The sequence below is a fragment of the Thalassophryne amazonica genome, chromosome 6 (genome assembly GCF_902500255.1).
Source record: "Thalassophryne amazonica chromosome 6, fThaAma1.1, whole genome shotgun sequence".
Classification (NCBI taxonomy): Eukaryota; Metazoa; Chordata; class Actinopteri; order Batrachoidiformes; family Batrachoididae; genus Thalassophryne; species Thalassophryne amazonica.
Genome location: NC_047108.1, coordinates 108,945,983 through 108,971,904, shown reverse-complemented (window position 1 = coordinate 108,971,904; position 25,922 = coordinate 108,945,983). Strand labels below are relative to the sequence as shown.

General features: G+C 44.3%; 1 protein-coding gene across 1 annotated transcript in view; it reads left to right on the top strand.

The window, feature by feature from the left end:
* asxl1 (ASXL transcriptional regulator 1) overlaps window positions 1–17,307 on the top strand; it is a 68,333-nt gene extending 51,026 nt beyond the window's left edge. The window contains exons 7-12 of the mRNA XM_034173120.1: window positions 2,764–2,927; window positions 7,146–7,242; window positions 7,333–7,438; window positions 9,394–10,351; window positions 14,215–16,848; window positions 16,883–17,307. Of these exons, the coding sequence (XP_034029011.1) occupies window positions 2,764–2,927; window positions 7,146–7,242; window positions 7,333–7,438; window positions 9,394–10,351; window positions 14,215–16,842 (3,953 nt within the window). The 3' untranslated portion in view covers window positions 16,843–16,848; window positions 16,883–17,307. The remainder of the gene's footprint in view (window positions 1–2,763; window positions 2,928–7,145; window positions 7,243–7,332; window positions 7,439–9,393; window positions 10,352–14,214; window positions 16,849–16,882) is intronic.
* The last annotated feature ends 8,615 nt before the right edge of the window (window positions 17,308–25,922 follow it).

Below are 25,922 nucleotides of genomic sequence, written 5' to 3'. Positions count from 1 at the left end.
TCAAATTATGAAAAATAATGGGCCGGCCCCCCAACAATTTACACAAAATTAATTTTAACATGGACAGTGACTTTAAACTGGATCGACATCAGTACAGTTGTAAAGTCCAGTTTTTATCATCTTGGGCTGTTGGCAACGATCAAGCCATTTCTTGCACATTAGCACTTTGAGACAGTAATCCAACTCGGCTGGATTACTGTATCATCACTTTATTTTGGAGTATGCTAGTCCTCTCAAGTCTCCCGTTGGTCCAAAACGTAGCTGCTCACCTCCTACCTGGAGCACATCGCTCCCGTTCTGGCCTCCATTGGCTACCTGTGCACTTTACAGTTCATTTTCTGGATGTTGTTGACAAGGGTCTCGCCCCGCCTTACCTCTCTGAGCTACTTCACCCGTACGCTCCTGCTCGGTGCCTCAGGTCAGCTGATCAGCTGCTCTCGGGGGGTGCCGATGTCGAATCGGAAGCTCAGAGGTGACCGAATGTTCTCTCCCCCTGCCCCACTCTTTGGAATAAGCTTACTCTCCACATCAGAGACGACCCTCACTGTCCACTTTGAAAACACGTCTTAAAACCCATTTTTACTTGATGGCTTTTAACCCAACATAAGACTCTATTTTAACTCTTAATTGTACAACCCCAGTTCCAATGAAGTTGGGACGTTGTGTAAAATGTAAATAAAAACAGAATATAATGATTTGCAAATCCTCTTCAACCTATATTCAATTGAATACATCACAAAGACAAGCTATTTAATGTTCAAACTGATAAACTTTTGTTTTTGTGCAAAACGTGCTCATTTTGAAATGGATGCCTGCAACACGTTTCAAAAAAGCTGGGACAGTGGTATGTTTACCCCTGTGTTACATCACCTTTCCTTCTAACAACACTCAATAAGCATTTGGGAACTGAGGACACCAGTTGTTGAAGCTTTGTAGGTGGAATTCTTTCCCATTCTTGCTTGATGTCCGACTTCAGTTGTTCAACAGTCCGGGGTCTCCGTTGTCATATTTTGCACTTCATAATGCACCACACATTTTCAATGGGCGACAGGTCTGGACTGCAGACAGGCCAGTCTAGTACCTGCACTCTTTTACTACGAAGCCACGCTGTTGTAACACGTGCAGAATGTGGCTTGGCATTGTCTTGCTGAAATAAGCAGGGACTTCCCTGAAAAAGACATTGCTTGGATGGCAGCATGTGTTGGTCCAAAACCTGGACATACCTTTCAGCACTGATGGTGCCATCACAGATGTGTAAGTTGCCCATGCCATGGGCACTAACACACCCCCATACCATCACAGATGCTGGCTTTTGAACCTTGCGCTGGTAACAACCTGGATGGTCTTTTTCCTCTTGTCCGGAGGACACGACATCCATGATTTCCAAAAACAATTTGAAATGTAGACTCATCACACCACAGCACACTTTTCCACTTTGCATCTGTCCATTTTAAATGAGCTCAGGCCCAGAGAAGGCAGCAGCGTTTCTGGATGTTGATGTATGGCTTTCACTTTGCATGGTAGAGTTTTTTAACTTGCACTTACAGATGTAGCGATGAACTGTGTTAACTGACAATGGTTTTCTGAAGTGTTCCTGAGCCCATGCGGTAAGATCCTTTACACAATGATGTCAGTTTTTAATGCAGTGCCACCTGAGGGATCGAAGGTCACGAGCATTCAGTGTTGGTTTTCGGCCTTGCCGCTTACATGTAGAAAATTCTCCAGGTTTTCTGAATCTTCTGATTATATTATGGACTGTAGATGATGGAATCCCTAAATTCCTTGCAATTGAACATTGAGAAACATTGTTCTTAATCTGTTGCATTATTTTTTTTTCACGTAGTTGTTCACAAAGTGGTGATCCTTGTCCCATCTTTGCTTGTGAACGGCTGAGCCTTTTATACGGGATGCTGCTTTTATACCCAATCAGAACACTCACTTATTTCCAAACAGGTGTTCTTTGAACATTCAACAACTTTCCCAGTCTTTTGTTGTCCCTGTCCCAGCTTTTTTGAAATGTGTTGCAGGCATCCATTTCAAAGATCAAAACTGCAAAAACAGGCGAGAGAACGCAGCTACTCTGGTTAGCTGTGTAGACTAATGCTTACCGACACGTCTCCCACTCGCGTCGTCTTTTCTTCCCCACTGGGAACCGAAAAAAAATAGTTTTCGTGAATGCTTTGGTGATTACAGCAGAAAACAAAACAGTACACTATTTTTTGGGGGTCTCCTTTTTGCAATTTGTCGCCCTTCTTATGTTATTTTGTGGTGCTTTATAATTTATGTTTTCTGAGTACTTTATTCTTGACTGGTGCACTGTGATTTCTTCCAAAACTGGCAAATATGCATCATCTATTCAAAATGAACTATACACACGTTGCCCCAAAATGTGCTTTTATCGACTGCTCATTGTGATTTTTTTTTTTTTATAATTTTTTTTAACTATGTTTTAGTCTTTTGAGGGGAAAAACTAATTAGAATTGTTGTCACACTTTTGTCATGTCTCTTTTTTTCATATTTAGAAGCTATTAAAGATTTCTTGATTTTTGAAGTGTTAGGGGAGGTGATGTCTAGTGGTTAAGCATTGGGCTTGAGAACAGAGGATCCTCGGTTCAAATCCCAGCCTCATCCTAGCTGCGTTGTCATAACTGACCCGAGACTCTGGGATTTTGTTTGTGTGCATTTGCTCATTTCTGAAGTAGCGGATGCATCCAGCTTCCAGCTGAGCCTTCGTCAATTCCTGTGTTTGTCTGTGCGTGGCAGGTCCAATGAAGAGGAGTCGAGGAGTTGATGTGGACTTTGAGACTCCAGGCTCAATTCTGGTTAACACCAACATCAGGGCTCTGATTAACATGAGAACCTTCTCAGCTTTTCCTGCACAGTCCCAGCAGCAGCTGTTGCAGCTACTGCCTGAGGTGGATCGACAGGTATGTTAGGTTTCAGTCCCTTGTCTTTGCCTCCAGCTTGTACATGAAGCAGTGTTTTTTGCATGCTGGTGTTAGTTTATTGCCCCCACAGTTATTCATTTATATACTTATTTATGTTACAGATTGTCTTTTGTATGTCTTTTATGGTAGTGTTTTTACTCTAGTGTTTGATTTTTACAACAGTGTTTGTTTTTTACAGAATTGTTTGGGTTTTTTTTTTTTTTTACAGCAGTGTTTGTTTTTTACGGCAGGTGTTTTTTTTTTTTTTTTATGTAAATGCTTGATTTTTGCAACAGTGTTTTTTACACGACTGTTTTTGTTTTGTAAGGCAGTGTTTCTTTTTGGAAGACGGTCTTTGTTTTTTACAGCAGTGGGTTTTTTACAGCAGTGTTTGTTTTTTTTTTTTTTTTTTTTTTTTTTTTTTTTTTTTTTTTTTTTTACAGTTTATTTTTTGACTGTTTGGTTTTTACGGCAGTGTGTTTTTACAAGGTCTTTGTGTTTTAAGGCAGTGTTTATTTTTTGCATGGTGACTTTTGGTTTTTTTTGTACGGCAGTGTCTTTTTTTATGACAGTGTTTGTTTTTTTTAGCAGTGTCTGTTTTTTCGGCAGTGTCTTTGACAGTGTTTGATTTTTGCACAGTGTTTTTTTTTTTATAAGGCGGTGTTTGTTTTTTTGCACGATGGTCTTTGTTTTTTAAGGTGGTGTTTGTTTTTTGCACGACAGCTTTTGTTTTTAAAAGTGGTATTTGTTTTTTGTATGACAGCTTTTGTTTTTCAGGGCCCCTTCATACATAACACGAAGTTGGGCGAAAAAAGCAGAAACCAGCCCAAAAAGTGCCGGTAACTGTTAAGCTTTATTCACTATGCCTGTAAAAATATGTTTGCAGTCTAAAAATTATGAGATGCTAATTGGTCCACTGATGGTTTTCAAAGTTATCTGAAAAGCTAATCCGCGAATGAAAACATTAGCTTCGATAATTAGTGGTTGGTGGATTAGCGGAACTGTGCCCACCACTGTGTAAGTGCACCCACTAAGCCCACCAAAATCTAAGTTTTGCTATTTTTCCTATATTTTGACTTCATTTGTAAGTAACATTATTTGTTAAAGGGCAAGATTTACCTCTTTTGTATATTTAGTAATTAGTTGATGTGCAATTCAAAAGACGTAATTAAGAAATTTTAGGGAAAAAGACAAAAGTCTGGAATGTGTGTTCCAAATAAGCCCATAACATAATTTATTGATAACAGTAAACTTGTTTCATGCAGCAAGGATGCTTATTCGCCGTCTTTGGACAGTTTTCCGTCATTTTGTAAATTCTTTCCATCTGAAAGAACACTCTTGTAAAGGTAGTAAATGCGCAACAATGTCTCGATGTTTGACAATTTCCTGCCTGCTTCCTGTGCCAAATCTCATTGTATCATTCAACAAATTTTCTACCTCGTCAGTTTCTCATAGTTTATTTCCAATATTACACAAGATAAATACAGGTATGGCAATAATTTAACGCTGATATCATTTAAACAAGTAAATTCTGTGATATTTTGGTATTGTTGTACGATAAATGTAATGCTTAGTCAGGTTGGGTATCGAAACCCAGTCCTCTTCGGGTATCGTTAAGAAATGATTCGATCCACCGGCATCAATAGCCTTTTTGCTTAATGGTTCCCTTATCGGTCCTTCAGAGTGGCCGTTGTTTTTTAGGGTGTTTGTCGGGAAAATGATCATGTCTCCACAGATTACAGACCCTGCAGAGGTTCTGTAATCAACTGTTTCTGCAACGTGGCTATTCTTTGAAGCTTGAAGCAACGAAGCATTGATCCGACCCCCTGGTTCGTTGGTTTTATTTCGCTTTATATGTGTGATATGTGCTCTTTGGGGTTAGCTTTGATAACTAGTAATCAGCTAACTGAAAAATTATCTTTTTTAACGCTAAACAGTCTAAAAACGTATTGCAAGCTACATATAATCGATAACTGATAACTTTCAATTTTGCCTCCCATACGCTCTCAGCTACTAAGAAGCTGATTTTGAGTTTAAACACTGCCAAAGCTTCTTATAGAATCAAAGGCGATCACAAACTCAAACAGCCAATGAGCCAGCACTTCTGTCTCTGTGCACTCTGCCCCCTGCTGTAGGAAAGCATCATTTACCCTGACAGGATACGGTGGTCCAGTGATGAGGCAGAGGTGTTGAAATGGAAAGCAGGTTTGAATTATGGTTTTGCTTTATAAATAAAATTATTCCAGATAGAATAACTACATTAATGTAAACTCTTAAAATGTACAAAGTGATATATAACACATATCTGTTAATTTTAAAATAATCCACTAATTCTGAAGATTTGAACATTAACACACCAAAGGGATTATGGGTAAACTAAGCCTCCAGTCATACTGATTTGTTGATTCATTCATTCTATGTAAAAACCAACACAAGTGAATCAATGTAATGTGTTGGTGTTTACAAATAAACAAAAGAAATTTTCAAGATCCCGCTAGACAGCGCCTAAGCGCATGCGTGATGACATCACAACTCTATCCGGTTAGGGGGACAAGGTTTCTTTGAATAACAAGAACTATCAAAAAACTTTGTCATGTGTGGTTGGAGTTGTGTGGCAATAGGAATCGCCATTTGAATGCTTGAATAACGATGTCAGTTGCACAAAGAAATCAAATAATAGTGAAAACATGTTTGGTGCGGTGTTATAACAGATCAGTCAGTCGCTCCGTGAGGCGTCATAACATCAAGCCTGGTTCACATGGCAAGACAATTAGGCTGATATTGGACCCGGTCTTCCCCTTCCGACAATCTTAAGCACGCCCTGACAATTGTGATGACGCTAAATATAATCTTATCAGATATTCCTGCCCTGTGTGGTGTGTTAAGAAGGACACGAGGAGCTAAATGTGACATGCAGCCAATCAGAAAGCGAGGTGTTTGACCTGGGAATGTTCGTGTGTGTAAGCGTATTAGTATGGGGTGAAAAGAAATGAGCTTTTTTCTTTTCTATGATAAGTTCTCCTTTGCCTACAGAGGATAGAGTGGTTTCTTCTAGAACAAAAAGCTACGTCTGCAAAAATGTTAGCGGTCTAAAAATTTTCGGACCAAAACTTATCGGAAGATAATTGGTCCGATGATGGTTTCAAAGTTATCTGAAAAGATAATCCGATAATGAAAACATTATCTCCAATAATTAGCTGTTAGCGGATTTGCGGAACTGTGCCCAACACTGAAACCAACTAACAATGAACATAAATAAATATAGAAATAAATGACTCCTGTGAACACCTAGTGACTCTTACACCTTCAAGTTTAATGACGATTTGTCAAACCATATTTTCAATTTAACTGCTTCAGTGATTTCCTCCAGATCTATCTATATTATCTATCTATATATCTCTGTCTATCTATCTATGTAGTAAAGTAGATCAGTAATTTAAAGTCACACAGTGAACTGTTACTTTTAAACACTTTTGAACAGAAAAATGTCTTTAACTTGTAGTAGAGGAAATTCTCTATTGAAATACATGAGGTGGGCTTAAATGTTTCCGCCGTGAGGAACGCTTAAAGATAATGCTTTCCTGTCAAAATGTAAGACATGCTCATTGATGGGATGGACCATTTAAGCTCGCCTGTTAACCCACTGTTTAAATGTAAGACAATCATGTTACTGGCCATGACTCTGTTCTCACTGTAAAAACAACAACAAAAAAACACACACACAAAACTCCTCCTCCTGCATACACAAGGATTTAATTTAGTGCAGCTCCTTGATATGTCCGACCGGCGTATGACATGCTGCGAACACGATCAGATGGCAGTGCGACCTGTTCTTACCTGCTGTTCGAATGAGTTTCTGGCGTGAGCGGCACGCGAATATAAAGTGCATGTGCCGTGCCCGAATGGATGTGGCGACTGCTGTACCATGTGTTCAAGTGCGGCTCTGATTTTCTATGAGTTCTATTCAAATCCTCCTTCGTGCCTCAGTCATGTTATGTGTGAAAGGGCCCTAAAGGCAGTGTTTGTTTTTTGCACGACGGTTTTTGTTTATTAATACAGTGTTTGTTTTTTGCATGACGGTTTTTGTTTTTGGAAGTGGTGTTGGTAAGTCTTCAGTGGACTCAGCATGTTGATTGTGTGTCTTCTGTGCATGTGGTGGAGACCTCTGTCCATTTATTTGAATTTGATGGCTGTTGGTCTGTGCTGTCTCCCTGCCAGGTTGGACCTGACGGGATGGCCAGACTGAGTAGTTCGGCCTTGAACAATGAATTTTTCACTCACGCCTCCCAGAGCTGGAAAGAAAGACTGGCTGAGGGTCAGTGAGCAGCACTTGGTCCACCATCAGCCAGTGCAGCTTTATCTTCTGATCAAACCTAAACTTCTGCCGTGTGTTTAACCTATTTAGGTGAGTTCACCCACGAGATGCAGGTCCGCTTCCGACAGGAAATGGAGAAGGAGAAGAAGGTGGAGGCATGGAAGGAAAAGTTTTTTGAAGAGTACCACGGGCAAAAGTAAGTTGAGATGGATAAGTACAGTGAAATCTAACAGTCATCATAAACTGGTTTAGTCTGGATAGTTAGACAGATGGCACACTGTCTGTGGTTGACATGCCAACTCACCATAACCCCCTTCAAACCAGAAACAGCCGCAGGAGAAATCAACATGCAGCTTTACACAGTGTTTCTTGAATAGATGGACAGTTCCGCCACATCGCTTTGGTCCAACCCACCTGTCTATCTGAAGTCAAATTTATTAACTGATCAACCTTAATAATAGTGGAGATTCTGCAAACTCTGGTTTGTCTGTGTTCACTAAAACTATCATCACGGGCTCAAGTGACCTTTGTTAAAGCTGTTGGGGGTAACGTCGGGTTCCACACACAGAAAAACCTTCCACACCTGCAGTGGTTGCGTTCATTCAGTACATGAGTGTAAAACCACAAAGCCCGTACCAAAGCTTTAAAACAAAACAAAAAAAAACCAAATGCCTGCTTTGGTAACCTGTGCCTGTAGTGAGAGTGCACAGGTGAAAGTCTACAGTCAGGTTTTTATTCTTCTCCCCAACTCAAAAACCTGAACCATCTTCAGCAACTGCAGATTGAGTTTATAACTCTTGAGCTTTCAGAGGGCAGCAGCTGATTTTGGAAATGGTCTGCAGTAGGGCTGCAGCTATCCATTATTTTAGTAATCGAGTGTTCTATCGATTATTCTGGTGATAAATCGAGTAATCGGATAAAAAGTACTTTTCCTTTTTTGAACATCACCAGTAGTCCAGGGCTCTCCCTAAGCAATGACACAATGTCGCTGCACCAAAGTCTTGGCATTTTGGTGAAATGGCGAAGGGATGTGACTTTGTTTTTTTTTTCCCCAAAGTTTTTTTTTTTTTTTTTTAAGTTGGTGGACTGGGTCCCTGCAGGAATTTTTTTTTTGTCCCTCTTTCTCTGCGATTCAGCAAATGCATTTCAGCTGGAGGTTGAACATGCAAGCCTCGCAGTCCGATTTGTATTATTATTATTTTGTTTAAGTTGCAGTGTTTGTTTTTTTAAAAGACAAACACACTGCTTCGCTTTAAATGCACAGTCAGTCTATTTCAGATGATTAGCGTGGACCCTCTTTTGCTTAAAAGGCGTTTTTTTTTTTGTTTTTTGTTTTTTTTTACTCTGTGTCGCGTTGGAAAGCTGTAGCTTTTGGCGCTAAATTGATTAGCATTTACGTGGCATATGTGCATGCTCTAGTCTTCTGTTTTTTTTTCTGGAGACATTATAGCACCACACACAGGCCTGGCATATGTACTACAATGTTAAACGGAGCTTTGAGTGACAAAATTTGCCTCAAACATTTTTTGTAATTTAATTATTCGATTTACTCGACTAATCGTTTCAGCCCTAGTCTGCAAACACATTTTCAGCTCCATGGAGATGTGCACAGTGTAGCATGTTACTGGAAGTTAAATTTAACCTGACTGATATATCGGTTGATATGAGCTTTTTGTGAACAGAATGGTATTGGAGTTATTTTTGCCAATATAAAAATGTTTGTTTTTCTGAATAAGCGTTGGAGAAAACACCCTGTCTGTTGGAAATAGTCATTACATAGTTCATGCAGCAGAGGGCAGACTGAAGGCATAGTTTACAATGCTGTAATCACCCCTTGGTCACATTAGCCGCAAGAGCCGTAGAGTGACCAGCTGCCATTCACTTTCAGTCAGAGTTGGGGTTTCACAGCCACAAGATACAAGTGGTTGCTATATTACCACCTAGGTGGGGCCAAAACAGATGAGAAGTTTATTTTTTTCAAATGTTGAGCGATACAACACAGTGATTGTCATTCCGAGTAAGGCATTGTGACATACTTTGGTTGGTTTGGTTGTAATATGTTAATATATTTGCACTACATGTTGATTTGACACCATAACACCAAAATCTGGCTACTCTGAGTCTGCTAAAGTTGTTCTTTGTGAACCATAGGTCTGGACTGACACGAGAGGAGTCCCTGAAGCTGACTGTGGCAGATGCCAATGAAGTTGCAGCGAGTGTGCTGGACAGTGATGTCGCTGTGGTTACAACTGCTGCCACCAAGAGACGCAGTGTGGGCCGGCGGAGAAGAGACGGCAGGATGAGAAGACGCACCCGAGCAGACTTGCGTCGCAGGGCGAGGCGGACTCTCTGCAAGGCACCTCCTTCAGCGATGCACACTGCAGAAGCAACAGAAGCCAGCACATCGCTGGACACTTCAGCTATCTCTGTGGGTTCTCCTATGTCCGATAACACAGAGGTTCAAAGTGAGGTGGTGCTACAGGCCGAGTCTGCTGTAGAGCTTCCAAGTGAGAGTGTTTCCATAGAACCAAAGTCCTCTCCTCTTCCAGACGCAGCCTCATTACCGGCTCCCACACCCAGCCCTAGCCCAAGTCCAGCATCCACCAGTGCCAACGAAGAGCCTGAAGTTCCAGTCTCCTCAGATCACCTGCTCCCCGAAGAGGCTGCACCCGTACTGGCTTCCACTTCATCTCCCTCCTCTTCCTTATCGTCTTCATCTTCTGCGTCCTCCCCCGCCTCGTCACCCTCTTCACCTTCTGACAGACAGGGAGCAGGCCTGGACTCCTCTTCATCCTCCTCAGCATCCTCCAGTGCAGTTGTGGCTGCTGACCCTCTCGATGATGCTGCTTCCGTGGTCACTTCAGTCACAGGGGGAACAGCCACCAGCAGTCGTGAGAGCAGCCCCTCGGCCAGCCCGGTGACCACCCCTGTGCCAGTTACTCAGTCCAAGGAACAGAAGAGGAGGCCAGATGAAACTCAAGAGTTCTCCAGCTTCGCCGAAAAGAAACCGCGGCTCAATGACCGTCAGTCCTTTCGTACCACAATTGACGGTGTCCATTCAGAGAAGCCGCAGCCGACAGCAGAAGAGCCCAAGGTGCCACCGATCCGGGTAAGGCTTAACCATGGGTTGGCAGACATGACGGTTTTAGCATCAATACAAAACCAGTTATTAGCAGTTGTAGTAATTAGAGCCAATACAGGTTTGAGTAAAAATAAAATTATTCATGTCAAAACTTCCTTTAAATGTCTATCACATGTTTTCACTCCCACTTTTCATGAAGTACAATGAGCAAAGTTTTGTGGACATTCCAGGATTTCTGGTGTTTCTGCCAAACTGATAATTTCCCAGGATGTGGACGTCTGTCCAATGTGTAGAAATTGCTTTTCACAGAGCAAGTGTTCAAAATATGGGAAGTGGGGTCATCACCATGAACGCCTGTCAGTATGTGGGAGGTAATGGTTAGGAGGTGAGCTTGAGACGAGAGGTTCCTCGGTTCAAACCCCCACCACTAAGAGCCCTTGAGCGCCTTTGCGCCGGTCAGTTAGTATGTGGTTTGACCACCATTAGCGCTGGTCAGTTAGTAGGTGGGGTGACCACTGTTAGCACCTGTCTCCATGTGGGATGCCTGGCATTGGTACTGGTTGGTATGTGGGGTGACTGCGTTGGTGTCAATTTCATTTCAATTTATTTCATTTATTTAGCACAAAATCACAACAAAGTTGCCCCTCAAGGCGCTTTACACAAGTAAGATCTAACCTTACCAACCCCCAGAGCAAGCACACAGGCGACAGTGATAGGGGAAAAACTCCCTCTGATGACTTGAGGAAGAAACCTCAAGCAGACCAGACTCAAAGGGGTGACCCTCTGCTTGGGCCATGCTACAGATACACTTAACAATACGAATACACAGGAAATTTTGGAAGTCCATGCCAGTGCACAGGATGGGAGGCTTGCAGAAGAAAACACCCACTAACCCTAAGCTTCACTAAAAGACCCAGAATTTACATAAAGTTGAGGCTACGGCCTGCTCCGCTTAAAATAAAATAAATTAAAGAGAGTAAAAAGCATGGAAACATACTATGTCAGTATGCTAGCCATACAAAAGGGAAAATAAGTGCATCTTACGTCTGGACTTGAAAGTCTCTACAGAATCTGGCTGTTTTATGTATGGAGGGAGATCATTCCACAGAACAGGGGCACGAAAAGTGAAAGCTCTGTGACCTGCAGACTTTTTATTCAACCTAAAAACACAAAGTAGTTCTGCAGCCTGAGAACGCAGAGCCCGGGCCGGTACGTAGGTTTAATTAGGTCAGCTAAGTGGGGAGGTGTTAGTCTGTGAACAATTTTATAGGCTAGTAGCAGAACCTTAAAATCTGATCTCACAGGGACAGGAAGCCAGTGAAGAGATGCCAAAATGGGTGTAATGTGGTCAAACTTTCTGCAATTGGAGACCCCTAATGCTGGACTGTGGTAAACCAGAAAATAGGACATTACAATAATGTAATTCCAATCTAGAAGAGACAAACGCATGAATCAGTCTCAGCATCAGCCATAGACAGGATGGGATGAATCTTCACTATATTTCGCAGGTGGAAGAAAGCAGTCCTCGTAATATCTCTAATGTGGAGGTCAAAGGACAACATAGGATCAAATATTACCCCAAGGTTCCTCACTTTGTCAGTGTTATGTATAACACATGAGCCTAGGCTCAGCGTTAGCTGGTCAAATGGATCACTGGACCAAGAACCATCATTTCAGTCTTATCAGAGTTTCAGTTTCAATTTTCAGTTTATTTTCATTTATATAGCGCCAAATCACAACAGAGTTGCCCCAAGGCGCTTCTCGCAAGTAAGGTCTAACCTTACTAAATAGTTTAAAAGTAGAAAGTTGCTAGACACCCAGCTTTTCACTGATGCAAGGCAATCTTCTAAGCATTTTATGTGTATGAGATTGCCAGCAGTTATCGGCATGTACAAGTATAACTGAGAATCATCAGCATAGCAGTGAAAGGTAATCCCAAACGCCACAATATGTACCCAAGGGGTGCTATATAAAGGAAGAAAAACAGGGGGCCTCAGATGGACCCCTGTGGAACCCCAAATTTCATGTCACTAAGGTTAGAGGTAGTGTTACTGTACAAAAGACGGTGAGAACGACTGGTCAGGTATGACATCAACCATGCAAGGGCACTCCCAGACCCAGTAATCCCAAAATGATTCTCAAGCCTTTGGAGTAGAATATGATGATCCACGGTATCAAATGCAGCACTAAGATCTAACAGCACCAGAACTGTAGTGGTGTCTGAATCCATTGCAAGCAGAAGATCATTCACCACTTTAGTGAGAGCTGTCTCTGTGGATTGATATTTTCTAAAAGCAGACTGCAGCGGCTCAAAAAGATTATTCTCAGTAAGGTAGTCCATGAGCTGCCGTGAAATCACCATTTCCATTGGTCGGTATGTAGGGTGGCCAGAGTTAGTGTGGAACAGTACATGGAGTAACCACCGTTGGCGCCAGTTGGTCAGTTTATGGGATGACCACTGTTAACCACCTGTCTCCATGTGAGATGACTGGCATTGGTGCTGGTCGGTATATGGGGTGACTGAGATCACTCCGGTTGGTATGTGGGGTGAGCACTGTTAGCACCAGTCTGGATGTGGGATGACCACAGTTAATGCAGGTTGGTACGTGGGGTGACTACTGTTAACGCTGGTCAGTCGGGTTGTGGGGTAACCATGTTGCCCCCGGTCGGTATGCAGGGTGACCGCCATTGGCACCTGTTGGTATGCGTGTTGACCACTATATGGCTCAGGTAAGATGACAGCTCTCCTTCGTTGATCAGGATGTCGAATGTTGATCTGCTCCTCTTTAAATTGGAGGATATTGGGACCATTTGAAACAAGCTGTCATCCAAAACATCCCAACCTTGGTCAGTAGGTCAGATGCCTGGTGAGTATGCAGGCCGTCAAGAGCTGGGATGTTTGTAGGTTCCAGGAGTTGTGTTCAGATCCTTTGTGCATGATTGCTGGTGGCAGATGAATGACAACAGTCCTCACCCTTTAAGTGCAAGTAGCTTAGGCCCCATCCCCACACCATAGGCCAGTGTGTTGACAGCGTTGACATCAACAAACTCCTCGTCCACATGATGCCATACATGCCATCTGATATTTGCCTGGTACAGTGTTAACCCGGAACACTTTTCCACAGTGAAGCATGCCATTGAAGGCGAGTATTTTCCCAGCTAGAAAGATGACCTGCAGCCAGGTCCAGACCTGGGTGAGGACGATGATCTCTTCTAGCACGTTCTCTGAGTTTGTGCAGAAATTCTTCAGTTGTCTGGGTGGCTGGTCTCAGTCAATCTCTCACGTGAAGAAGCCAGATGTGGTGGTCCTGGACCTGCATGGTGACATGGAATCTACACCTGTGAGGTTGGTTGATGTATTTCCAAATTCTCAGAAACAACTCTTGAGGTGTCTTTTGGTTGTGAACTGAAGGTCTAGCTTGTGGGTAACATTCCTGCAGTCAGCGTGTCGGTTGCATGCTCCATCAAAACTCCACATCTGTGGCATTGTTTCATTTTCGAGTCCGCTTTTATTCTGACCAGTCGAAGGCAAGCCTGTGTCATAATCATGCTGTTTAATCGGCATCTTGACCTGCAGTACCTGCCAGATGGATCTTTGCACTAACATGGATCTCAACAAAATTGGAATGAAATAAGCCTTTTATGTGCACAAAATGTCTGAAACCTCACTCATGAAAAATGGGAGCCAAAGTGTTGCATTGATATTTTTGAGTGTTTGTGTGGCATGGAATCTAGTTTCCAGTTTTTGTGAAGAACATTTGGTTGATGTGTAGAGAAAACAAACCTTTGAGACATGGTACCAGTTTTGCTGCAGTCTGATAGATTTTAGATATTTTTCACAGTTTACACTTTAACATTCTAAAGTTTGTATGCTGTCCTGTTTGTTCCAGATTCAACTGTCCAGAATCAAACCTCCATGGGTCAAAGGGCACCCCACCTACCAGATCTGCCCGCGGATCGTGCCGCCCGGGGAGGGCTCGCGGCGGACGAGGACTGGGGGGGCGCGCACGCTGGCAGACATCAAAGCCCGCGCCCAGCAAGCCAGGGCCCAGCGCGAGGCAGCTGCTGCTGTTGCGGCCTCTGGCGACGGGGCAGGGACGGTCGGGGTCGGGCTGCAGTCTGATGCTGGGCTATCAGATTGCAGCAGTGGAAGACGAGCACGAGAGCATCCCAGACCTATTGAACCCGGAGGAGGAGGAGGAGGAGGAGGAGGAGGGGGAGGAGGTACATCAGGAAGTGGTGGGGTGGAGGACCACGAATCATCTGCAGGCTCTAATTCGTCTGGAACACAATTACAGCTTCTTGATGTAGAACCCACATTCCACCCTTTGCTTTCTCCCCCCACCACATCAACCTCACTGTCTGTGGAACCCCCTCATATCTCGAGCCCAACATTGGAAGACTCACCTGAGGCCACATTAGCTGGAGGAGAAGCAGAACCAAGAGCAGCCAGTGTCCATAGCCCCTCCAGTGAGCAGGCGGACAAGCCAGCAGACTCACCGTCTCCACAGCCTGAGACTGTACCTGAGCCTGTGGCTACCCAACATTTAAGGCAAAGCCAAGAGGACGTGTGTTCCTCCGCGTCAGAGAGTGCAGACCAAGGCTGTGTAAGTCCCTTACTGACACAAACATCTATCCCAGATTCACTTCCTCGCTTTGGGGCTCAGGGCGTGGATATAATTCAGTCTCTGGCTGGCCCCAGCCAACTGAGAGATCAAAACCAAGGGACGGAAGCTGAAGTGGGCAGTGTTATCCAGCATGGTTCTCAACATGTTGAGCCCCAGGAGACACCATCACACACACTTGCCCAGAGACGGCGAGTTGATGCGTCATCATCTCAGCATGTGGTCTCATCACATGTTGAGAGAGATGAGGCTGGCACGCACAGTGACTCCACTGAAACCGCTTCAGACTGTGAGAATGAGACTCATGAGGAAGAGCAACAGCACTATGACCAGGAGTGGTGTCACCAACCAGTTTCCCAGAGAAATGGCCAGCTGGTCATTTGTAGTACATCTTCTCAAAACCACCAGCCGGTTATCCAGGCCCATGTGTCCAGCCGCCGTGGTCAGACTGTCATTCAGCCCTGTTTTCCTAATGGCTTGCCCCAACCTCAGCCTGGCTGCCCCTATTCCACGGACCGTCAGTCTTTTCCTACATCCCACATTCAAGGACTCAGGGACAATAGTGTTTTGTCAAAAATGGAGCCTGCAGATGATTGTAAAGCCTCCAGACAGGTTTCTGTTGAAGAGGAGTGTGGTGGAGTTTTGAAACCCCCCGTTACTCCCCCAACTCCCACTTCAGCTTCCAAGAGACTTTCCAGCTCAGCCAGGCCAGTGTCCAGTGTGGAGGCCAACAACCCTTTGGTCACTCAGTTATTACAGGGCAGTCTGCCTCTGGAAAGAGTTCTCCCCTCACACTCTGCCAGCCGGCTGGAGATCAGCCGACTACCAGGACCTCAGACCCGGCCATCAGGAGCTACGACCCCAAGGCCCTGTGGCAAACCTGAAATCTCAGCCCTGTCGCCCTGTCAAGAGTTGTCTCCAGCCCTTCAAAACCACAACAGGTCTCCAAGTGGTCATGGAGTCCCTTGTCTGATGGAGACACCAATCTTGTCGCCGTATCCATCCCAACAGGCTCCTGGCGCCGTACCAGTCATCACCTCTTTGCTCCCCTCCTCATCTTCCTCCAGAATCAAATCAGAACCCGGCACTCAGACTGCTCTGCATGTGGAGTCAGCAGTAATCAAAGACTGTGCTGGTCCTCAGTCTTCCCAAGGGACCACTCCAGACAAGCCCATGGCAGCAAACCGGACCATCCCTAATGGCCCCTCTCCTCCACGTGCAGACCCTTGTCCCACGGAGGTGGTGCCCACTATTAAGGTCAAGTGGCGGCCGCCACAGACTCAGCTTCCACATCCTCACCAACAGCAGCCGTCTCCTGCTCATTCCATAAAGAATGAAGTCAGTGTGCGGCCCTCTTGTCAGGCTTTTGCCAAATCCTCCCCCACTGTACACGTGAGTGTTACCAAAAAGGAGCCTGGGAACTCTCTGGACAACTATCTTAGTGGAGGAGCAATGGAAGGACTACTCAACATGGAGATGACTTTAGCTAGGATGGCAAAGATGGAGCACAGTAAAGCACCTTACTGCTCTGGTTCTCCATCATCTTCCCCATCCTCCTCTGCCTCTTCCCTTCCCTTCCACCTCTATGGGAAGCTCAGCAAGCAAGGTGGAGGTGTGGGAGGAGTCAGTTACACTGCCAACGTGTCAGTAATGGACAGTGGCGGGTTCTCTCGCAGCGTGACGGACAGTGTGCTGCAGTTGCGCCCCCGTTTATCCTCCAGTCAAACCACCCTCAGCATCCAGGCCTTTACTGACACTACTGCCGAGGAGGTTGCGCTCAAGTGCTCGTGCCGCCTCAAAGCCATGATCATGTGCCAAGGCTGCGGCGCCTTCTGCCATGATGATTGCATTGGGCCCTCTAAACTCTGCGTGTCGTGCCTGGTGGTCAGATAGTGTGCTGCTTGGCGGAGCGGAAGGCGCCCGACAGGGAAAAGCTCGGCCTTCTGGAACGTAGCTGTTTGTTTTTTTTTTTTTCTGCAGTTTTTGTTGTTTTTTCTGTACTGGTATTATTATTATTATTATTATTATTATTATTTTATTGTTATTGTTGTAAATTTTGGGCATGATTGATTGTAAATTGTGCCTTTTTTGTTCTCAAACATTACCTCATCTTTTCTTGATATCTTGATCCACCTGTCATGTTGTGGTGGCTGTCATTGTTTTAGTCCCTCTTTGCTTCGCAAACGGGGACTGATTATTGTCTCTGAGCAAAGAAATATTTTTTTAAAGATTAAAATGAGTAAATGACCATTGCTTGACCGGTTTGTGTTTTGGCTTTTATTGTTCTCTTAAGCTCCAGTCTGTACTTTACACTTAAGCACCTTACAATGAACAAATAAAGTGATCATTGAGCAGTGATTCTATTTCTTCCACTGGCTGTAGGACGTGTAGTTCTTTCTTACGGATGTTGTGCGTCCTGACCGCACCTTCTGTCTGAGACGGAGGCGCACTCAGTGCGGCACACACCTCCATCAAGGTGCCCAGCTTCAAAGGTCAGTTCAGGTCCTGGAGCAGGCGCCGGTGCTGCGTGGCATGTTAATCCACCGTGTCACCAAACCTGTGCATCTCCATCCTAATGTATATATCATAAAAATCTTCCATTTAGTGATGCGAACACCAAATTTGGCAAAATCGTACTTCTTGGTCTACCTGTTGGAGGGAAAAAAAAAAAAAGATGGTCCATAAAAATAAGTTTTTTGTTGTATATTTGCACAATCTCTGTTCATTTCAATATGGTACTGTGGAGCAGGGGGGATTTGAACTCCAGGAAATATTTTCGTGCTTTTTAAATGGACTGTGTTTTTGATCAGGGTCCCTGCATGCTGCAGAATGCGAGACAGTTACTAGAGGTAGTATTTGTGCTTTTAAAGTCAGCCATGTCCTGTGGATTTGCGTCACAGCAAAAGGTTATGGGATCGCTTCCCACCTGGGGCCATTCTGTGCTGCCTTTTTCCTCGACTGTTGGCTTGATTTACAAAAGGCTTGCATGTGTAAAAAGTGTGCCATCACCGAAGCACTCATACACGAGCATGCTGATTAACTAACAGCACAACGAGCATCTGTCAAATGCACAGACTGGCACATATTCTCCATTTTGCAAGTTTTCGTTGATGAATATGCAGTTAGGTGAGGTTTGCACACGTAACATGATTTATCACGATCAAAAGGAATTCCAGGGGTGCTGATAGCAGCTATTTTTTTTTTTTTGCAAGTGTGAAACCTTGATGTTAACTGAATACCCTTTTTATTTTTCCATTTATATAGTGCCAAATCACAACAAACTAGAGCGCAATAGGTGCTAATTAGAGCTATTGTTTAGTCACTAGCCTATAGCAGTCTGCCTCTCGGTAGGAGGGGTCTGGTTAGGTTTAAAACTCCAGCTTTTGTGACTTCTTGATTATTCTGCTCTACAAGAGTCAAGACAGAAGTCAGACCACCAGAGCAAGAATTTTAGTTGAGGAAGCTTCTGCGATTTGAAGCGAAACGTCCTCGCGTCAAGCAACCCAGTCCAGTTGAAGATTCAAGCTTCTCTACCCTTATCAGAAGTCACATGCTCCAAATAACACACTTCCCTCTGAAAAAAGGAGCACACCTCCAACCTTTGCAGGTGTTGATCAACAGCAGAGGAGAAGACCACAATATCATCCAGGTAAAGCAGCAATGACTGGCATTGCTGATCACCGAAAAGCTTCTGCATCAATCTCTGGAAGGTGCTCGGAGCATTACAGAGCCCGAAGGGCATACAGTTCCACTCAATCAAGCCAAATGGTGTACAAAACACCATTTTGGCTCAATCTCCCTCTGCAACCGGAACCTGATTGTACCCACTGGCAAGGTCCATAGTCAAAAACCAGTGAGCAGAGGATCCAAAGACTCCTCAATACGAGGCAGAGGGAAAGCATCCTTCCTGGTTTTACTGTTTAACTGCCTGTAATCCACACACATGCGGAGGCTGCCATCCTTCTTTTTAACAAGGACAATGGGGAAGCATACGGACTGCTGCTCTCCCTAATCACCTGAGCCTCCAGCAGTTGGTTTATGTGTGCTTTTACTACCTCATATTCAGATGGAGGAATACGCCTGTAGTGCTGCCGAACAGGAGCATCATCCAACAAAGGGATGTCATGGGTGATCAGGTTCATACAACCAAGATCACCATCATGAGCAGTGAATACAGAAGCATACTTGGTGAGGAGAGCTCTGACCATACACTGATCTTCAGCAGACAAGGAAGCCAAGGGAAGGGAGACGATCTGCTCAAAAACAAGCGGAAGCCGACTGAGATGAAACTGTGGCCACATTAGATGGTACCTCTGTGACCCCAGCAGGAAGACTCACAACGTCTACCTCGGTTAGGCTGCCAACTACTGTACAGGGATAGAGCAGCACCTCTGTGAAACCTAAATTCACTATAGGAATGTAGGCTGTTCCTCGACGACCAAGGCCGGTGAGGCAAGTAGTCCAGCAGGGAGGCCAGATTCCAAAGGCTCAAACAATGCAGCAGTACCTGAGTAATGTCCAGAACAGGTTGCCGCAACAATCTGCATTACCCCACCAGGAATTCGCCACATCCTCCTGCCACACACCTTGACCTTACCAGAGGCAGACCGACGAGTTGATACACTAGCTTGATGGCATGAATGTAGCGCCTGCACAACTGCTTCAGAAGGACTATGACTCCGAGCTCCCCCAGGCAGACCCTCCCGTTCCCACCAAATTGCCTCACCCCGAACCTCAAGTAATGTAGCAGTAGGCTGCACGCGCACATATTGTTTCAACTCCCGACAGAGGGAACCATCACTAAATTGCTCTACAAATTGATTGCGTAGCAAGACATCAGCATTGGGCATGTCGCCTGGGGCACGCTGTTTAACAGATGCCATTAAACTCATCAATGCTAATGGGAATTCTTGCAACATAAGAATCACAACAGCCATACAACTCCTGCAACACAGCAATAATTTTATCTGGGTCTTCCTGCTCTTCCCTCAGCCAAAATTTAATCTCTTCACGTGCCTCCCCCTCAAAGTGATTGAACAAAAATAATGCCCTGTCAGATGTAGATGGATGACGCACTCTCATACAAGCCATACCTCCTCAATCCATTCACTCAGTCCTATCCCTGATCTTCCCCTAAACATAGGGTATTTCCTGTCCCGAGGTACCAAAACTAGCCTCTCAGGAAGAGGGGCAACAGGAGGTCCAGCAGACACTGAAGTACTAGGGCTCGACCCAATTGCGGCCTGCTCCTGTCGCAACCCCTCATTGTCTGCCTTCAACTGAGCGACTCTCTTAATTCCTGCAACTGTTCCTCCATAGCTACAACTTAACCAATGCAAAAAACAAAACAAACAAAAAACAAGCCTCTTGAAATAAATAAAGAAAAAACCCAAATGGTGATAATTTACAGATTGCGAACCCACTGCTGCGTTGCCTCAAAACAATACCAAACAATTAAAAAAAACAAATTGAGGAACACAGGCCTCTGCTCTTACCCTATGAGAATCCTGTTCGTGACGCCAGATTGTGACCGATCCCTACAGGTCACCAACAAAAAAAAAGATTCTCAAACTAGGGTAAAAAGGACAGGCAGAGGCGTGGTTCCAAGTTTCAGTAATTCACAATTTTATTTCTGAATGTTTAAAATTAACAGATTGTTTTGCCTCCCTGAGCCTGGTTCTGCTGGAGGTTTCTTCCTGTTAAAAGGGAGTTTTTCCTTCCCACTGTAGCCAAGTGCTTGCTCACAGGGGGTCGTTTTGACCGTTGGGGTTTTACATAATTATTGTATGGCCTTGCCTTACAATATAAAGCGCCTTGGGGCAACTGTTTGTTGTGATTTGGCGCTATATAAAAAAAATTGATTGATTGATTTTGTGGTTAAAAGTAATTAACAAATAATCACAGAAAACTGAGGGATTAGTCAACAGTGAGGGCTTACCGGTGAGAAGGAGGCACCAGCAGTGATGGTCCCTAAAAAAAAGATAAGCACCCCAGTCACACGTGACACACACACCACAATCACACTGTGAAGGTCCAATCCTGCAGGGCGGGTGAAACACAACACACAAAAATAAAGGGATCCAACACCCTGGCCCCCTACACGACCACCATTGCCCAGCAACTGAAAAACAAATAATAAAAAAAATCAAGACAATCCCTCAATGAAACATAATTCACAAAAAAAGAACTTAAAATTAACCACAAACAACTAGGCATAAAAAACAGAAGTCAAATAAAAAAACAACACAAAACAGTTAAAAGAAGAAAAATAAAATTAATAAACAAACTCTGGCCCGAACACCCACAAGGGCTACTGCACCAAGAGACCTGGATGTATGTCTAAGTTAGCCACCGGAAGGTATGCTAACATTAGTACGGTCAGATGCAGTACTAAACACATGCTAAAGCCAGATAAGGCAAAGCAGCAGCGGTTCTATGCAGCCAATCCAGAGCTGCTGTCCACCCCAGGAATCAGTAAGCGAGCCACTTGGTCACAGGAAGGGAGGGAGGAGTGCCACAGCTGATGATGCTGCCGTAACAACCTGCGGATTACGTTGACACGATAGTACGGATTTCCCGTTTGCTGAACTGCAGAAAGTGAGGCGCGTAGCGAGGTAGCGCAAGGAAGGAGACTGGCAGCTCGCTGCACGATGGCGTGCTGCACCGGGAGTGAAGCAATCAACCAGGTGGCGGAAGTGGAACGGCTAAGGGTGCCTGCTCAATGCCGTACAGAGCCAGGAGGGAGCCAGCCACTAAGGCACTACTCTTTTTAAAGTGCACCCCGATCGAGGATTGGGTGAACCAAATGACTATCAGGGGAGAGAAGGAGAACACTCCTCCTGCTACACATGTGAACAACAGTTGTGTGAAGGGTTGCCTTTCCGTCCAAAGTTTCCACATTGGCGTCATTATTATTGCCAGGATTTGAGTTTGGTTTGCTTTTATTTCTTTGTTTTGTTTTCAGTTACTTTCTGTTTTGTTTGTTCTCTTGCTGGGGTTTTCCGTTTGGGTCTGTCTGTCCCTTTCTCTCTTCTCTGTCTCTGCTGGCTCTTGGTGGTGGGTGTTTCCCTCTCTCTGGCCACGCCCTCTTTCTGGTGTATTCCACACACACCTGTTCCCAATCAGCACCTCATCACCTGTGTGTATTTAAGATCCTCATTTTACCTTGCTCATTCGCCAGATTGATGCGCCTAGTGCCTTCTCTCCAGCTCTGTGTATTGTCGACCTGCTTGCCTCACATGCGTGACTACCTGCCTGTATCCTCGACCACGCCTTTGCCTGATGTTTTTGGTATTGTTGCTCTTGTTGGACTGCCTCACTGTGTACCCCGTTTACTGCTACAGTCAGAGCCGGCCCAAGGCATACGCCAACTACGCTGTCGCTTAGGGCCTCCACGCCACCAGGGGGCCAGGAGAGCACCGAGACGTCGTGATAAAAAGTAAATATATACATGAAATTAAAATATTTAATAATTTAAATGAAATTGTATTACACCCGAAAAAAATAAATTCATTTTGACAAAATACCAAAACTAGGTTAATTGATGCCTCCTGTTGGCTGCTGCCACCGTTGGGCAAATTTAGATGCACCGCTTGGGTCATGTGGTCGGTGACTAATCGAGAGGAATAAAGTGAGTGCAAGTCATGTCTCAGAAAACAAATGATCCCTCTGGAGCGGAGAAAAGAAAAAAGAAGTTGGAAAACGAGAAAAAACAACAAGACAAAGGTAGGTTTGCATGTCCAATATTACAATTTTTGTTGTCATTATTTGCGAAATGCTCTGTTCGTTTAGTGTTAAAGTGCTTTAGGTGTCTTAAAGTCAGAGGCGATTGCTCTAAGACTGCAAGGGAAGCTCAGCTTCCCCTAAAATGTCAAAAAATAAGTGATCAAATATATACTGTTGTGTGTACATGTCAGTGACTAAATATGCGCTACAACGCGCTCAACTTTTGTTCAGAATCAGCTTCTTATCACTGGTAACGACGCGGCTTTCCTCTCACTCAAACTTGCAGCTTCACAGTGCTTTAAACAGTGAAACCACAGACTTCAATAACGACACAAAGCATGCAGCGAAACGAGACGAGTCATTGGATAAATGCTGGGCTTTGTCCCGCCCATCGGACGCTCAGCGTGTCTGGGGGTCTATGGGGCAGTGGGCTGGCCCCGGCTGGCCCGGACGCTCAGCTTCTGCATGATGATTGGATGATCTCTCTGAGGCTGAATCCCTTTTTGATTGACAGCGAAATGAGCGAATCAGCGATCTTTTGGTGTAAACATCCGTGGGAGCATTTTTAAATTTTCATTCTGTTCTGAGTTGAACCGGAGACTTTCCTAATCCTCTTAGCGGCATTTTCTTTGTTAAAAACAACTAGCGACAAATCGAGCTTCTATTTCTGGTGTTTTTTTGTTGTTTTTTGTAGCTGCTTGTGTTTGGAGACTGACTTCTATCACTCTTTCTGACTTCTATCGCAGTTTCTGTCCCTACCGTGCAGCGGGTGCCGCTGAGCTCCTCCACCGTCACAAAACACTCACAGGCGGATACACTTCACACTGGCCTCCCGCCAGTCCCAGCTAGTGAGCTAGCTAGGTAGCAAGCTGCACATAATGGCAGACAATTTGAATGTTGTGGACCGGATTTTGGCGAAGCCATTTGATAGTCTTCCTTAACGAAGAAAAACTTAGAGTTAAACAGCAGGGCAGATCAACTCCTCAGATTAATTTGGTGCAAAAGGTCTGGAAAAGTAGCTCAGCTCTCAATGGTTTGCAGGCCAAAGTTAAAGCAATAGCCCCCAGTGCAATGTTTGTGAATTGCTATGCACACACATTGCTGTTATGTTGTGGCTTTCTATGTTCATTTTGGAGATTAAGTATTTAATTTTGATTACAACTTTATTTTTCTGTAAGATAATGTGAATGTCATTTGATTCTATTTTATATTTGGATATTGAACATTTTGCACACCATTGCACATCTGAAAGAAATTAAACTTTAACATGTTTACTATAAATGCAATCTCCTGCCTGCTGATACTTTCAAATAGTTAAATTAATGAGCCATACTTGTACATCACTCTGTATGTAGAAGTTAATTAAAACATATTTATGAGTTTGCTACCCCTTTAAGGTTAAAAACAAGAATGACACCTGTATGATGTAAGATAATTACAAATAATGCTAATGAATGTGAGTACGTTACACACATAACAGTGTAGCCTATGGAATAATGAGGCATCTGGTGGTGAGGTGATGGTAGGGGGGCCCCCAAATGAAATTCTACTTAAGGCCCCATAAAGGCTTGGGCCGGCCCTGGCTACAGTAAACTACTTTTACCTACAGAGCTTGTTGTCTGAGTCCTGCATTTACGTCCAGCCTAACCAGTTACCTAGACCTGATGATTATCCCACACAGATGCTGTTGCAAGGCCTGGATTCAACTTTATGCCGTCTGCTGCATGGTGATTGCACGACTCCACGGAATAAGAAAATTCTGTCTCTAGACCCTTCACCTCGCTGTAACTTATACTGTGCCCTGACCTGTTCAAAATTTGCAGCATGAGCTTGGATCCAGTAAGTGAAGCTATCCCTAATCCCAAAGTAGTGTGCTTCCATTGATTGACTGTTGGCACCCATCGGGTGCCATCGAAGTCGCCTTACGGTCAATACCATCCAATTTCAATTTATTTTCATTTATATAGCACCAAATCACAACAGAGTTGCCTCAAGGCGCTTCACACAAGTAAAGTCTAACCTTCCTAACCCCCAGAGCAGCTGTGGTAAGGAAAAACTCCCTCTGAGGAAGAAACCTCAAGCAGACCAGACTCAAAGGGGTGACATCCTTATGCTGTTCCTGTATCCTTATGAAGTTTGGTGTTAAGCTACCAAGAAGACTCCTAAAAACAGGTCTAACTGTACTGAAATGTTTGGGGCAGACTCCTTTAGATTCTGAATGGTAGCTGGATTTGGTGTCCTTGATTTAGAGAGCTTCAATATCTGGCTTCTTTTTTTATGACTTGAACTTTATTTGTTTTAACAGAATAAACCATACAAATTATGCCATGTTTCACCTTAGGCCAGTTATATATGCGAACACTTAAGACATGGACAAAATAAGACAAATCCAACCATAAAACACACACACAAAAGGATGCCAACCATACACATTTACCAGGTTACAGCAGACATAACCAATAAAGATCAACCTCCTGAGCCGGAAACGTCATTGGCATATATAGCAATCAATCAATCAATTTATTTATATAGCGCCAAATCACAAGAAACAGTTGCCCCAAGGCGCTTTATATTGTAAGGCAAGGCCATACAATAACTACGTAAAAACCCCAATGGTCAAAACGACCTCCTGTGAGCAAGCACTTGGCGACAGTGGGAAGGAAAAACTCCCTTTTAACAGGAAGAAACCTCCAGCAGAACCAGGCTCAGGGAGGGGCAGTCGTCTGCTGGGACTGGTTGGGGCTGAGGGAGAGAACCAGGAAAAAGACATGCTGTGGAGGGGAGCAGAGATCAATCACTAATGATTAAATGCAGAGTGGTGCATACAGAGCAAAAAGAGAAAGAAACACTCAGTGCATTATGGGAACCCCCCCAGCAGTCTACGTTTATAGCAGCATAACTAAGGGATGGTTCAGGGTCACCTGATCCAGCCCTAACTATAAGCTTCAGCAAAAGGAAAGTTTTAAGCCTAATCTTAAAAGTAGAGAGGGTGTCTGTCTCCCTGATCCGAATTGGGAGCTGGTTCCACAGGAGAGGAGCCTGAAAGCTGAAGGCTCTGCCTCCCATTCTACTCTTACAAACCCTAGGAACTACAAGTAAGCCTGCAGTCTGAGAGCGAAGCGCTCTATTGGGGTGATATGGTACTATGAGGTCCCTAAGATAAGAAGGGACCTGATTATTCAAAACCTTATAAGTAAGAAGAAGAATTTTAAATTCTACGAGGTCTATTAGAAAAGTATCCGACCTTA